General features: G+C 40.7%; 1 protein-coding gene across 12 annotated transcripts in view; it reads right to left on the bottom strand.

Moving 5' to 3' along the window:
* Nucleotides 1-7,845: 7,845 nt before the first annotated feature.
* The window catches only part of rgs3a (regulator of G protein signaling 3a), a 142,029-nt gene continuing 134,999 nt past the window's right edge, over nt 7,846-14,875 (bottom strand). For 11 of the 12 annotated variants that reach the window (XM_007569450.2, XM_016680430.1, XM_007569467.2 and 8 more), the window contains 4 exons: nt 11,847-11,948; nt 10,759-10,820; nt 9,752-9,918; nt 7,846-9,658 (listed from right to left, as the gene is read on the bottom strand). In XM_007569450.2, coding sequence (XP_007569512.1) covers nt 9,458-9,658; nt 9,752-9,918; nt 10,759-10,820; nt 11,847-11,948 — 532 coding nt within the window. In that variant the 3' untranslated portion in view covers nt 7,846-9,457. Of the gene's footprint in view, nt 9,659-9,751; nt 9,919-10,758; nt 10,821-11,846; nt 11,949-12,197; nt 12,626-14,875 lie in introns of those variants that run through there. The other variant, XM_007569502.2, reaches the window with a different exon arrangement.

Genomic DNA, 14,875 nt, shown 5'->3' with positions numbered 1-14,875 from the left:
TAAACATTGTGAATTGTACTGTAGCTGCTGTTATTTGGGACCTTCTTCTTTTAAAATCTAAGATTGCGGATGTAAATAGAAAACCTAAGTAGTACGCATTCACATTTGTAACCAAAGGTAAAGACCAGTAAAGGCTGGTTTAAGCTCCCACATTCAATCATTCGTCTATGTTAAGCTTGTTGTTCTTCCTATTATCCGTTTCATAAGAGTACATTATATTGCAAATCTCTGTATTTTCTTACACTTATCAGCACTAATGGAGGGAGAAGGAGCAACAGGAGCCGCTTCTCTTTCTGCCTGCTGCATAACTTGCTGTGAACCTGGCTGAAGCATAAATCCCAAAGGAGAGTCACTTTGTGAGTGTATGACTCACAGCCAAGATGGAAACTGTTGCGTAGCTCTTTAGCTCATTACTCTTGGTGATGGAGACAAGATTTAAACAACTAAGGTCAGATTTATACTCACAGCCAAAATATTTCCCCTTCCATTGATGGAGGCTTTTGTGTTATTAGGTGAGCGCTCTTTCATGGACTGTTGTTCTTATGTATGTTTATAGATCTTCCGTCATCTGTCATCCAAACACGCTGGATTTGGAAATGTTGGTAAACTGCAAATCTTAAAGTTAAGATAAAGATCTACCCTCTTAAAAATGCACAAGGAGGTTGATGTTTGTTTTTAGTGACGCTAAAATCGTACCTATTGCTAACATGAGACGCTGCGTTCAGCGTGAAAAGAATAACTGTTAACGTTAAATATATAAATTTATACTGTCATATGAGCTCCAGTCATGCAAGTAAAACAAGACTCAGCCTCAGCAGAGTTTACAGTCACATGAAACGACGATCAGCGAAGGTCACAGTTTCACACTCATTGATTATCATTCCTCAGATAATGCGTGTTATGTTTTTCCAGTTTTAGATCCTCGCAACGCCTACAGGGAAATACTTGTCTGCACAAAGAGGAAGCAGTGTCTAAAATATGATTTGCCCTGGTTTATTTTGAGTGTTAAAATCTTCTCATTCCAGGGAAGTGAAAGCGCTACAATCAGAAAGGTTTCGTACAGGGAAGTAGTATAGCTATGTGACGAAACCGCGAACCAACACATGACTCAAACCAGCTTGAGGATACAGTGAATTATTGCAGGATGGGCCGTCGTGACATCATGCACTTGATTCATTTCCGTTGTTTCATTTCCCCATTCTTAATGACACACATGCTCAGTTGTGCCAGTTCACAGAGTCAGCTCATTAATGTGAATGAAGGAACACAATCAGCGCTGTGCAGCACCTGCAGGGAAAACACGTGTCACAACTGAACGATGAAGACTCCGAGTGGCTGCCGCCATCTGACTGGAAGCTAAAAAAAAACAAGACTAGAACACTATTCTACTACAAAAAGGAAGCAAATTATCTCCATTTAGCTCAGATGACGACGCTAAACAGCAAAATTACATGACGGATGTCTAAAACAGCAGCAGCTTCAATTACAAGAGACAAGTTATCCAGACAAGTTTGTATGACTAATTGATGTCTGCAGACTGGACTGTCTCAGACCAAACCGTTGTCCTAAAAAGGTATACGATGGTAAAAAAAAAAAAAAAAAATGTGGGTTAAACTAAATCAATATTGCCATTGCATTTTTTAGAAATAGTTTTGTTACACTTTTTCATTGACTTATGCAGCCTTAGCAGTGATTTTTACTGCGAGTAATCAGCTTAAGTTTACTCCAAAAGTGCATCAGCAACTCAGGCAGGAGTTCATAAAATAGAGTAAAACTTCCCTTTTCTCAGCTAATGTGCCGGCAAAACCAGAGGCAGGAAGTAAAGAGTTTTAATTAATAACTAAAGGAATCCATACAAGAGAAGTTGCAGGGTAGCAAGACATGCCTGTCAGGAAACAGGCAAGGCAACAAACATTATACTGGATAATATCCTCCTCTGTGGTTAAGATTATAATACTGTTAAAGGTGCATTGCAGAAATCACAACACTTGATTACAGTGGTTTGGACAATTACTACTGGAAGGGGCAGGTTGGTTTACACAGCAGTTTTCCTTCAACAAATAAAATCAGGATTTCAATTTTCCATTTTCTAATTACTTAAATTGACAGATATAAACCGCAGAAATCTTTAAAGCAGTAAGAGGACGGGGATACTTTGTTGCAAGCTCGTTTTTATACCAACCTATGCAAAAGATAACTCACATAATTTCCCCTTATAATCATGCAAACTTGACAAAATAAACAAAGTTTCCGTGATTATTTTTCAGATTAAAGAAAAATAGACACAGGGGAACTCCTGGTTCTCGATTTTGTTTACAAATGTTACTACAAGTGTTTTGTAGCCAGGGGGCAAAAATGCAGATTGTAGTCATGAGATGATCAAATGATGGTTCAAAAATATGCTTTTGTAATACATACATTTTATTTTTCATATATTCTTACTTGGCTGCACAGTTGGCGCAGTTGGTAGAGCTGTTGCCTTGCAGCAAGAAGGTTCTGGGTTCAATTCCTAGCCCCAGTCTTTCTGCATGGAGTTTGCATGTTCTCCCTGTGCATGCATGGGTTTTCTCCAGGTACTCTGGTTTCCTCCCACAGTCCAAAAACATGACTATCAGGTTAATTGGCCTCTCTAAATTGCCCCTAGGTGTGAGTGTGTGTATGCATGGTTGTTTGTCTCTGTGTTGCCCTGTGACAGACTGGTGACCTGTCCAGGGTGAACACTGCCTCTTGCCCGGAATGTTGGCTGGAGATAGGCACCAGCAACCCTCCTGACCCCACTAAGGGACAAGGGTGTAAAGAAAATGGATGGATGGATATATTCTTACTTAGTTGACAGAAAGATTGTAGCTGATATTTTTGAGCCAGTGATACATTCTTCTAACACTGGACACAAATTTAGCCTTTTCAAACATTTTAATGACTTCTGATCTCACAGTAACTGAGTTGGCTCAGGTCTCAGCTTCGCTGTACAGTCTTAATCTGTTTTTGGCAAAGGACTGTGATCCTTTGGAAGACTGAACAGTTTCAGTCTATCTGTGTGGCAGCTGCTGCCGTTAACAGGTTGCTATCCCAACACAGGCTGCTGCCAAACACGCTGGGATGAGCTCTGCTCTTTGTCTGCTTTGTCCACTACAAAGAAACCATCTAGATGACAACGCAACATCGTTTCCACAAAAGAATGGTTGATTTTTTTATTTAACGTATTAGCGACAACGTTATGAGCTTAAAATCAGGATTAACAGAATTTGACTTTACAAGTATATCATAACTTTCTGTGCTCAATGATCAACATAGGTACTTTTAGTAATACAAGTGCAAAGAATTCATTTATTTCTATGTTATATGTTCAAAGACTGAAGAATCTCTGTGTGTCACTAGTTGATATTTTGACTTGAGCCGGTGCTCTATTCGATTTTCTGACGAGTTTTTTGTCGAGTTGGGTTTGACAAAACCCAACATCGGAGTTTAGTCTGAGAACAACATACTTCTAAGACATGACCAGCATCCTTCTGCACTCAATAAAAGTCCAAGGTGATGAAAATAACAAAATAACATAGAACTTTTCTTAAAGAAAAAAAAAAGAAAAAAAAGAAAAAACATTGTTAACATCACTCAGCAAAAACCCCCATTGCTCATAACGCTGGAGCGAGGACGGGGGCATTGAAGGAAAATGTTAGAAAGACCAAAAGGCTGAGAACAGACACACATAGTAATTTATTAGGAATGGTTTGGAACTGGCCCATGAAAACTGAAATTTCTACACACTTAAAAAATGCTATGTAAAATAGTGGGGCAATGCAAAAGTCCACCCATCCATCCATTTTCTTTACACCCTTGTCCCTTAGTGGGGTTGGGGGGGTTGCTGGTGCCTATCTCCAGCTATCGTTCCAGGCAAGAGGCAAGGTTCATCCTGGACAGGTTGCCAGTCTGTTGCAGGGCAACACAGAGACAAACAACCATGCATACACACACTCACACCTAGGGGCAATTTGGAGAGGCCAATTAACCTGATAGACTTGTTTTTGGACTGTGGGAGGAAACCAGAGTACCCGGAGAAAACCCACACATGCACAGGGAGAACATGCAAACTCCATGCAGAAAGACCAGGGCCGGTGGCGCAGCTCTACCAACTGCGCCACTGTGCAGCCCTCAATGCAAAAGTGACTGAGGTAACAAAGTCAACCAGAACACAAAAACTTCACACAGTGGCAGATTTGAGTATCTGTTGGAATATATTGGGCTGTGATAAGATGATGTCAGTGGATGTTTTTTTCATTGCAGTCCTGTTAGTGAGGTGCATTATTGAAGCTTAGAGTTCCTTCAAGCATTCGTCATTTAAAGTGTTTTGCCGTGGAACACCTGTGTTATCTCCACGCTCGTCTGTGCCTGAGGGACTTCACTTAGAGTCTGTTCTGTTGTCTGGTTAGCTCTGTGTCATCACTGCTTTTCATCATATTAGCCTTCCTGGAACATTTAACCGGTTTCATGTCAAAACAGTTCAGTGAGACAAAGAACTTGGGAAATGGGATAAAACAATCTTGGAACTGATGATTTTAAATAAACAACACGAGTAAGTGTGGAGATTCAGTGTGCACTACTCCACATTTAATTTGAAGATCTTATTTTTACTTTTTTTTTTTTTAAATGTAGCTTATTTTGGTTAAAGTCCCTGAACTGAAAATCCCCAAATCCCTAAATTACAGGCGGGATTAAGATATAGTGCAAGGAAAACATGAGCGCATAAAGACAAGCTGCTTCGCTAAACCCCATTTGATGAAAGGAAATACGAAAGTGGAAACATCAGTTATAAATATGATGGATCAAAGTGGGTGCATGAACTTAAGTCCACCGAGAAAAACTATCTCTTCCCGGTACTTTTCCTCTTGTTTACTGTACACACAGCTATTTTAATGGACAAAATATCCTCAGTAGATCATGCTGACTGAATGCTTTGTTACTATGTGAAAACTACTTGGAGTGTGTTATCCGCTTGGAAGAAAATTCTGACCTTTCCAGGTAAGAAAAACAGCAAACAATAATAAAAAAGGGAATTGATTCTGCTGCAAGATGAAGATTTGGTGTTGCATTTGTAGACTAGCATATCAGAAGTACAACACAACAAAACATATTGCACGTATGAACACCTTTCTAAGGTGTGCAAAGCACATCACATTCGCTGTTTTCTTGTTTGATACCAAACTTTCGTTATATTTATAATCCCAAGGGAAACACTAAGCACAGCAGCTGGTGGAACCACGGTTTCCTGACTACAATTCATGATTTTTTTTTTCAGAGTTTTTCTAGTCCAAGAGCAGCCGTGAGGAAAGCTAATCGCAAGTTGAATTGATGTTGACCATGTAGCTGTGAAAGTGCATTTAAAGGCCTCACAGAGCAGACCGAGATCCATTTAAAATGAACTATATTTATTGTTTCTAAACTGTGCAACTGAGTTATAGGTTAACAGCATAAAAACAAGTGACACAGGCAGTTTAATGAACGACAAATAATTATTTTAAAAAAGTCCCTCCGTAACGAGGCGGGTTAAAGAGTTCACTGAGTCAGCAGGGACAGCTGGGAAGATATGATGTTTCTTTTTGCAACTTGCCAAAAGTTGAAAGTGTAGGCTGATCTGAGACTTAATGATTAATGAAGATTTTAAGCCCTTTCAACGCTCCGTTGAATCTAGAATGATGTCATACTGTCAGTCTTCTGAGATGCACCTGCATTTTTCTCGCTGCTAAAAACTAGCGTTTTTTTTTTTTCTTACTTTAATCCTAAGTATGTGTCAGCTATCCATCCACATGCAAATTGTTAATGCGTGTGTATAGCTGACAATGTCTTACTGTTTTGTCAATACAAACATACAACAGAAATGAGTTGAATATGCAATGAGGCAGAAAGCCATTCACCCAGTTAGAAGTGAAATGCCTAGCTCTGTTTTAGGCTTTTTTTTTATATATATATGAACGGCTAGTGCAGGCAAGCCACCAAATAAGCCAACATAATTAAAAAAGATCTATAAATAAAGACAATGGCTCTTGGTGTCAGACAACATCTTAACTGTGAAGCCAGAGGAAACACTGACGGCCACATCTGAAGCCGCCGGACATAAGAGGTCGCAGGAGGAAACATAAGTTTGAACATATTAAAGCTGAGCTGAATATGAACAATGGCAGACACTTCAAGATGGCTTCCACATATGACAGAGAGGAAGGAAGTCTGAACAAAAGGATATGGCAAAGCAACTTGGCGTAAAAGTGGGACTATTGTGAGGCATAACAAAATGAGTGGAAACACTAAATCTCCCGAGCACAGGTTTTCCAGAAACAGTCACAGTGTGGAGCAAGAGACACTTGTGGACAAAGAAACCATGTCTGTCAAAACAGATGGCGGCTGGTAAAGAAGATTAGGTGCAGTTACTACACTATCCAGCTCCAAATCAGGCTGACCAACCCCCAAACACACAAATCCACACAGCCCTCAGAGACTTCCTGCCGTTTCCTCTCATCGTTCTCCAATCACCCTGCTGACACTCGACCTGGTGTTACATCCACATGCTCGTCCTGATCAACAGGAGTCTGAAGGGCCGTGCTGTTGAGATGCACAACATTTTTCAGTGGAAGTTGATCCTCATTCATTGTGCGATTTAATAGGCCATTAACTTGAATTTAACTGTGTGACGGCAAAGAAGCTCAGTGAAAAGATCTAAAGCTTGAACTCAAATTTATAAGTGTTTGTGTAACCGAGTCGGGTTTGTAGACCACTTTGCTCACACATATTTTTTTTAGGGCCTTGTAATGGCTACTGTGCAGTAAACACTGACTTTGTTGGAAACTTTGTAAATAATTTGGCGGTGTGATTACGGTGCTTTGGAAGCACCCATCCAGTAACGTCCTGGCTGACATTGTCTGCAGATGTTTCTTTAATATTTCCACATGACGTTTTCTTGCGATGCGATCCGTTTTACCAAACACGACATGTTGTTGCCACTCCAATACTTCACAGTTCGAATATTGTTCTCAGGTTTCGCTTTCTATTCCCTTCAAATGTAAGAATTGAAGTCCGTTACAGCTGGACACCCTTCATCCACAATGGCTAAGGTGCATTTTGATTTTTTTCATGGCATCACATAAGAAAGCAGTGTGTTTGGGGTGCAGTTTAAATATATCCACGTTTCACTTTAAAGCAAATTTTATTAAATGAATTGAATCTTGCAAAGCCATGACATCATTATCCAAGCTTGAAGTCATTGTAATTTTACCTTAACTAAAATATCTGACTCAAGGAACTATGAGCAAAACTTTCCCTCTTCTTATTTCATCAGTAATTAAAATAATTTTGGTAGTATGATTTCATATCTTCATCTGCATCTTTAAATGCAATGAATGAATAAACTTCTGACTCATATTATGATGAACCTGACATAAACCATTGAGCGTCGTGACAGTCGCTACATCTGCCTTTTATTTAAAAAGTGTGATCCTTTGAAACATTTATGAACCTCATCCATGTGCATATGCACATCATGATTAAAAACAAACAGACTTGACACCAGACAGTTTACTTTATCAGATGGTTGGTTTATTTATCATTAGCAATGACACCAAATGTACTCTACTGTTTTCACTTGCTATCATAGGAGATGCATTTTGAATTGTAAACAGTGAAAATGATTAAATGCATTTCATAAAACTCCTTACAAGCAGTGTATGACCAGGGGAGCAGAGCAGATTGTACCTGCTCCAACCTATTTTTAACAATATGTTATCTTATAGCTTTGAGTCTCTTGTATTTACATAGATACAATTGCGTCCCTTACTCATACCAGAAGAGACCTGTTGTTTGTTTTTTCATTTTTTTAATGTGTTATCACATAGTTTTCTTAAAGAATTATATGTACAACCATTACTTCCCCAGCTGCCTGCTGCTAGGGTGTTAACACAGAATCAGTTGCTTTAAACACAATAAGCTACTTATGCGTCTTGAAGTTTACATTAAGTCAACCTTATAGCTCGAACTACGTTTCTCTTAACAAATAAAAGGTAATGCAGAGCTCAAGCTGTTCCGTCTTCCCCCGTTAAAAATCCAAATTTATCTAAATAAATGAACAAACCATACATGATAATAAAATAAAAATAAAAAAATTAAATATTGCACTTATAAAGATCAGGACAACATTGGACCTGTTTGGTGGTTAAGAGGAAAGTAAAAAGCTTTAGGGCGAGTGCTTGAGAAGACATGAAGATGCCTTCTTTAGAAGCATCCAGCAAGTTAATCTAAATAAATAGGCAAACCTTTGTACACATGAAACATTTCTTTTTGCTAGGAAATGAGCAACATTTGTGCGTAGCGCGGAAGGATAAAGGAGTGTAGATTGGATCAATAAAAAGTAGTGGGGAGGAGGGAAAGCAACAAGTGTGTGTAGAAAACCAGTAACAGCAAAGAAGATAAACCAAGCTGTAATAGCAACGTCCTGAGAATTCTTCCTGATTAGTCCCGAATGAGCTACAATGTTAAAGGAGATGTTCAGTTCTGGATTTTCAGTTCCTTTAAGTAGAGAGTCTTTGGAGGCAGGAAGCAAGTCGTCTTGTTTTTTGTTTTTTTTTTGTCCAACTCAGGCTTCAAGCTTTTAATGTGCTTGGGAAGGGAGTAGTTCTCACATTGGTGTTTGAATGCGACTCCGGTTCATCCGTTCATCTTCTTTGCTTATCTGTCTCCGCTGACGTGTCCAGTCTTGAATTGAAAAAAGCAAAAGGCCATTCATAGAAGCTTTGAGTGAATGGGAATGTTTTTTTTAACAGAAAGGTAATTATGATTCAAACACTTTTGCGACCTCCATCACCAAAGCTCTGACGAAAGGGCAAAAAGAAAGAAATGACCTTTTTAATTGTACCAACAGCGGTGAAGTTCCTTCATAAAGGAGGACGTGGGGGGCAAGACGAGCGTTTAAACTCAGAGCTAAAGGGAAAAATTGACAAAAACAGTACCGGACTGTCTTCATGTCTGCAGGGTTTTTGGTGCAACCCCCTCCTTTTCTCCAGTACAACTGGACAACAACACGAACAAATGCATCTTTTGACCTTAGCATTAAAAAATAAAAGCACATCAGAAACAGTGATCAGACAGGCGCTCAATTTCTGTTCCAGCCCTTGCTTTTTGGGCGTCTGTAAATCTCGTTAACATCCACCCAGTCACCCATCCATCTATCTGGTAACTGTGTAAACTACATTCCTTTGCAGTGCCAAAACTTTGCTCATCTCCTCTCACACATCACAGAAATCATAGTGAACAGGATGACGTACATACGCACACGTAAAAACAAAATCAAAAAGGCAAACGATGAAGCTCACACCCCAACCACTGTCGGGTTTGTTTGTTTTTTTTTTTCTTTTCTTCCAAGTCTGCCCATTTGTGTCTGTCGTCATCTTTCATTTCTCCTTATGTCCTTCCTCGTCTCTTATGAGGAGGATGAGGTCGATGTGGCGCTGGGCTTTTTTTGGTTAATTAAGTCCAAGTAGAGTTCCGAGCGCAGGAAGCGGGGGTATGAGTCCTTCTCCATCAACCCGTATATCCGCCTTTGTGCCAAGTCAAAGCAGGAGCGTGTCACATTCTGCAGGTTGTCCTTAGTGTGATCTCTAGTGTATGAATCCAGGTTGACCTGCAGAGGATAATGAGTGAGAAAATTGTAAGAAAGAGAAAATATGCAAGAATGAGGCCGTTTTTACAGCAACGTCCATTTAGACCAACTTACCTCTTTACATGACTGTATCGCGATGTATTCAGCAAAGATTTTCTTGGCTTTTGAGGCCATCTTGGACTGCGACTTTATTTTCTTGTATTCCTCGCATGCTAGCCAAAATTCCAGATTCTCCTCACTGAACTCTGTGCGCAGGAAAGCTCTGAAGGCTGCCAGACCATCTGAGAGGGAGGAAAATAAACAGAGAAGAGTTGACTAAAGTGCCATGGTAACCTCCCCATTTAAGCCCTCCTCGGAGTTTCAGCTCCTAAAATAGTTCAAGTCATGTGGTTTTAATAAAGTGAGAGGTGAAAAAAAAAACAAAAAGAGAAAACGCTCAACATGGCAGAAATGATCAACGTCCAAAACATCCCGTCACTTCTTAATATTTATCACATCAGCCCTGGCAGCAAGCAAAGAATTTGATGGTTTTGAGTTCAAGGAGAAACAAATTAACTCCAGCAGTTCGGTCCTTTTAAGTTCCTGCCCAGTTAATGATTTGAGGAAGAGGGCATCCAGGGGAAAGAATGGCAGGAACCGAGTCCACCCACGGCTCCTCTCTGCACCTTTTCCGTTCCCATGAATCACACATGCTGATAAGCAGAGCGGGAGCAGGCCATCGTCTCTTACCTCATTCTGGTGAGTAGCAGTGAGGTAAGAGGTTGAGGAGAGGAAATGAGAAGAGGGGGAATACAAAGGGGCCAGGAGAGCCGAATGAGGAACAGATGTAGAGCTGGATTGATGTCAATTACAAAAGAAACACTATAATCGGGGCAAACTACATTTTTTTAAAGATCTTAAGACACATTGTCTTGTAAACTGTGGACTTTGTATGTTGGGATTAAGGAATTATGCAGCAGATTGCCCACTTGGATCAGCAGAATGCGCGTGTAATCCATATGTGTCTTTAGTTCCCAACCCTCTAAGACATGCATGGTGAGCTGAACACTTCATTTGCAAAGTGAATAAATAAGAAAGAAGGAATAAATAAATTAATTAAAAAAAAAAAAAAAGAAACTTACATTTGTGCGCCAGCAGCTTGTCAAGCGAGTCCCCCCATTTGAGCGCTTCCTCTGGGGTGGGCCTGCAGATGAAAGCAGAGCGGTTCTTTAACAAGCCCATTTCAGCCAGATTTCTCATTGTGTGACCCATCCGCAGGATTTAAGGCTACGCTGCGCAGATGAGTGGGAACGTGTGAGCAGGCGGCTCCTGTCTGATGCTTCGCTCCGGTTTAGTCTGACACATTCAGCTCTGCCTGGTGAGAAGTTGCAGTACGTGTAGCCATGAGTCTGTCTGCCTCTCTGTGGTGGGGGTCGGCTTTTATAATTCCTCTCAATGCCAGTTTGGAGAAAGAGGGAGGGAGTTTCAGACGGCCAATCGGGAGGTGTTCTGGGTTTTAGAGCCCTCCCACCACTGACAGATTGTGTCTGCCCCCTGGTGCCTCTCATGCTCACAATGAATGCATTCTAACATTTTCCTCTCGCTGGAATCCACATTTTAGGCCCCAAACTGAGCCACTTTAGTTTGGAAGTGTGGACGACTGTTTTGTTGTTAGCCAATCGAGCCGACATACAAATCTGTTTGAACATCTGAGTATTTTATGATTTTAAACGCTTCAAATAATAAAGTTTCACTCTTGGTCTGTTTTTTGGCATTTTGGTTTGTTGTCTATGATAAATTATAAGCACAAACCTTGTACGCTTACGAGAGCAAATTTAGACCTCAGATTATTCTATGAGGTACAAAAGGTAGAAAACAAAATCACATTTAACACTTATTTCAAAATATTTTAAGAAACAATACAAAATGATTACATGTTTATACAGTTTCGTAGACAAACTATAAAAACCGAGAGCACCGTATGCTGCACTGTGTGCATCTGGTAACTAAAAAGATTTATGAAATGACTAATACATGCAGTACCGTTTTTGAAAAACTTGCAAACTGCACTGTAGCCTTGATTTTTCTCATTCATTTCCTGAATGCCACACTACAGGGACGCTCCTGTCTCTCCTGCTGCCCACATGTCTGCCTTCCAACACAGGGTCGGATCCACAGACCTGTCTCACACTCACGCCCACATGCACGCTGTCAGGAAGTGGCCACTTACTTGACTGACTTCATAGATTTGTCTAACTTCCCGGCTGGGTTGCTTCCTGGGGACTCATTCCTCCTCCGCAGGAAAGCCAACCGATTCTTCATGTCTTTGGCCCTGAGAGCAAGGAATATGGTGGAAGAGAAAAAAACGGGAGAAAGGTAGGTAAAAGCAGGAGGATAGTGGGGATGGGGGAGTAAGGTGTAGATTGGAGAAGGAGAAAACACAGGAAGAAAGCCAGATAAGTTTCCAGGTCTGTAATCCACAACGGAAACAATCCAAAGTATGGAAGCATTAGCTGAGCCTCAAAGCCAGTCCACATAAAACCAAACGAGTAAACACCATAAAACACAAAAGGAAATGTACATTGTAGCCTTCAGCCGAGGTATGTTGGTGGAACAGCTTTGCGAAAGACAAATCGCCTCTTCCCCACTTCTCGTCGGTGTCTTTTTGTCAATCTAATATCTCACTCAGTCCTTTTGGTAGAGTGTCCCTGGCAGGTTGCTCGACAGGGACTAAGCAAATGAGGCAGAGGAGGAGAGAGTCAGTCCTCAATCATCTGTTTCATCACGCCGTCCTCCATGCGTCCACAGAGGTTGCAGAGCAGAAGCTGACCCGAGGTAGGGACAATAGGCCACAGTGACATCTCCACTCCCTGCAGACTTCGAATCTAAAATCCTCCGGACCACCTTTCTTCCAACCATCTCGCACAAATGAGCACATTAAGACTCGACTGCAGTAGAAACCCAGCTCCTGGTACCCATGTGGTTCAACAGGATTCTGCACATCCCCATAATCCCATGGTGCGTGTCCTGTCTTCTCCCGACCTGGAGCACGTGCTGCCTCATTGGGATGTGACCTCACTCAACACCCATTTCCTGAGTCCCTGCTTTTGATTTCCACTGTGGATTGACTGGCCTGCTAATAACGCAGCGCAGCCTCGTGCGCTGCCCAGGCCTAATCACGGCGAGCTGTCCCCAAACCACAGGCCCCAGGAGAGCACGTATCCCCCCAAATTAAGAAGCAGCACTTCCCGTTATAGACACTTCTCATTCAAGCGAGCATGAACTGGGATGGAACTACAGAGTAGTATAAATACTGTACATGAACACACATGAATCCTGATGAGAGGACTCCTCTACTCCTCTACAACCAAGAGAACCTTTCCAGCAGTGCAAATTTGTACCTTGCCTAATTGATGCTATCATGGCAGAAACAGGTGTCGAAAATCTCTGTTGATGTACAAAGGGGATAGAGAAAGGTTGTTTATGCACGCTGGAAAGTGATGCGGTTTCACATGAGACAAGAGAGCACAACCAGCTGTGGATTCGTTTTCTGAGTACTGCGGGACAGGGGAAGTCAAAACATGCCTGAACAAATGAGCTGCAACAGGGAGCACCTGAAGGACTCCTGATGTTGTATGGAGATTAATTTGCGTGTGTTTAAACTTGTAAGGAGGTCTAATAGTCGGCTTTTTCAAAACTGTATAGGCCTGAACAAAAATATACACAATCGCAGTCAATAAATTAGAATATGCATTCCAATGAGGCTCATGTATCAGATAAAAAAACAAACAAAAAAAACTTTTGAAATGAATCTTTTAGGAGGTATTTTATTATTTTTATTTTGCAATCTCCAGGGCCAGGTAAAAGAGAAAATTTGCCTCCCCACACACTCGGATGAGTCATCCATTGACTGAAATAACACAAGTGCCCTGCTTGAAGCAGTCTCAAATCCAGATGCTCAACTGCTGAGCACGAATGCAGAGCTTTCGGCTTTAGAAAAACAACAGGGCTTCTCTAAAGCTGTATACCTGAAAATAGCTCAGTCCCGAAACCCTGAAGGTTGTAAATACTGTTATAACATCTCCCATCCTGTACAGAAAAAAAAAAAAAAACTCATGATACCAGAGCAGAACTTATTAGATAATTCTATTTTGGGCTTTTGACTTGAGGCAATTAGGATGAGAACTGTTTTAAAATGAAAAGGAATCTCTGTCTTGCCAAAACATGTGAGCAAAAAAGAAATTTATATTTTAAAAGCACTGGAAAGTCGGCTCTCGGCCTGACCTGACAAAAGATGCCTTATTATTTATGTCTGGATCTAAACAGGCTGAGCTCATGTGAGAGTGATGTGACAGTAATGTCAAAACAACAGACACTTAAAGGGAAATCTGTGCTTCTCTTCTGCCACCATGTGGACATCACTGGATACTGCACCCCCTCCCCAAAGAACTGATATCAACCAGTATTACAATGAAATGAAATGAAATGAAATTTTATTTTAAATTATTGAAATTTTAATTTCAATAATTCAGTTCATTGAATGTTTAATTTATTGAATATGAAATTCAATTAGTAAATGTAGCAATATTTAATCACTTTTATTTTATTATATTTTATTTTATTATATTTTAAAATCAAATTTTATTTTATTTTATTATATTTTAAAATCAAATAAATTAAAAAAATTAATGTATTGCATTACTTTTAGTCTTGTGATCCAGCTTTATGAGTTTTATCCAGCATCAGTCAGTGTTTTAATAAAGGTGTTTGGTCTGCAGCTGTTTGGCTATCCATCTTACCAGATGGATCCATTGGCCAGCAGTAGCAAAAACTTAAATTAAAGGAGCAAAGGTCATTGTGTGTATATCTTCTCTGAGCTCGGGTCCTCTACCTACCAGTTCTGCGCAGTATCTTGGCTGTGCCTAGTACTGCACATTTCTGGACTGAGATGTCTGATGTTGTTCCTGGGATCTGTTTGAGCCACTGCTCCAGTTTGGGGGTGACTGCCCACAAGCACCACTGTGGTCTTCACCTTCCAGGCCTTCTCCAGTTCCTCTCTGAGGCCCTGGTATTTCTCCAGTTTCCCATGCTCCTTTTTCCTGATGTTGTAGTCACTTGGTATTGCTACATCCACCACAACGGCTTTCCTCTGCTCTTTATCCACCAGTTGGATCTCCATTACCATCTTGTCTGTCTGGATCTGGAAGTCCCACAGGATCTTGGCTCGGTCATTCTCCACCACCTTTGGGGGTGTTCCCA

The sequence above is a fragment of the Poecilia formosa genome, unplaced genomic scaffold (assembly GCF_000485575.1).
Source record: "Poecilia formosa unplaced genomic scaffold, Poecilia_formosa-5.1.2 Scaffold6, whole genome shotgun sequence".
Taxonomy (NCBI): domain Eukaryota; kingdom Metazoa; phylum Chordata; class Actinopteri; order Cyprinodontiformes; family Poeciliidae; genus Poecilia; species Poecilia formosa.
Note: the sequence above shows the minus strand (reverse complement) of the source record. Positions and strands in the feature narration are given on the sequence as shown.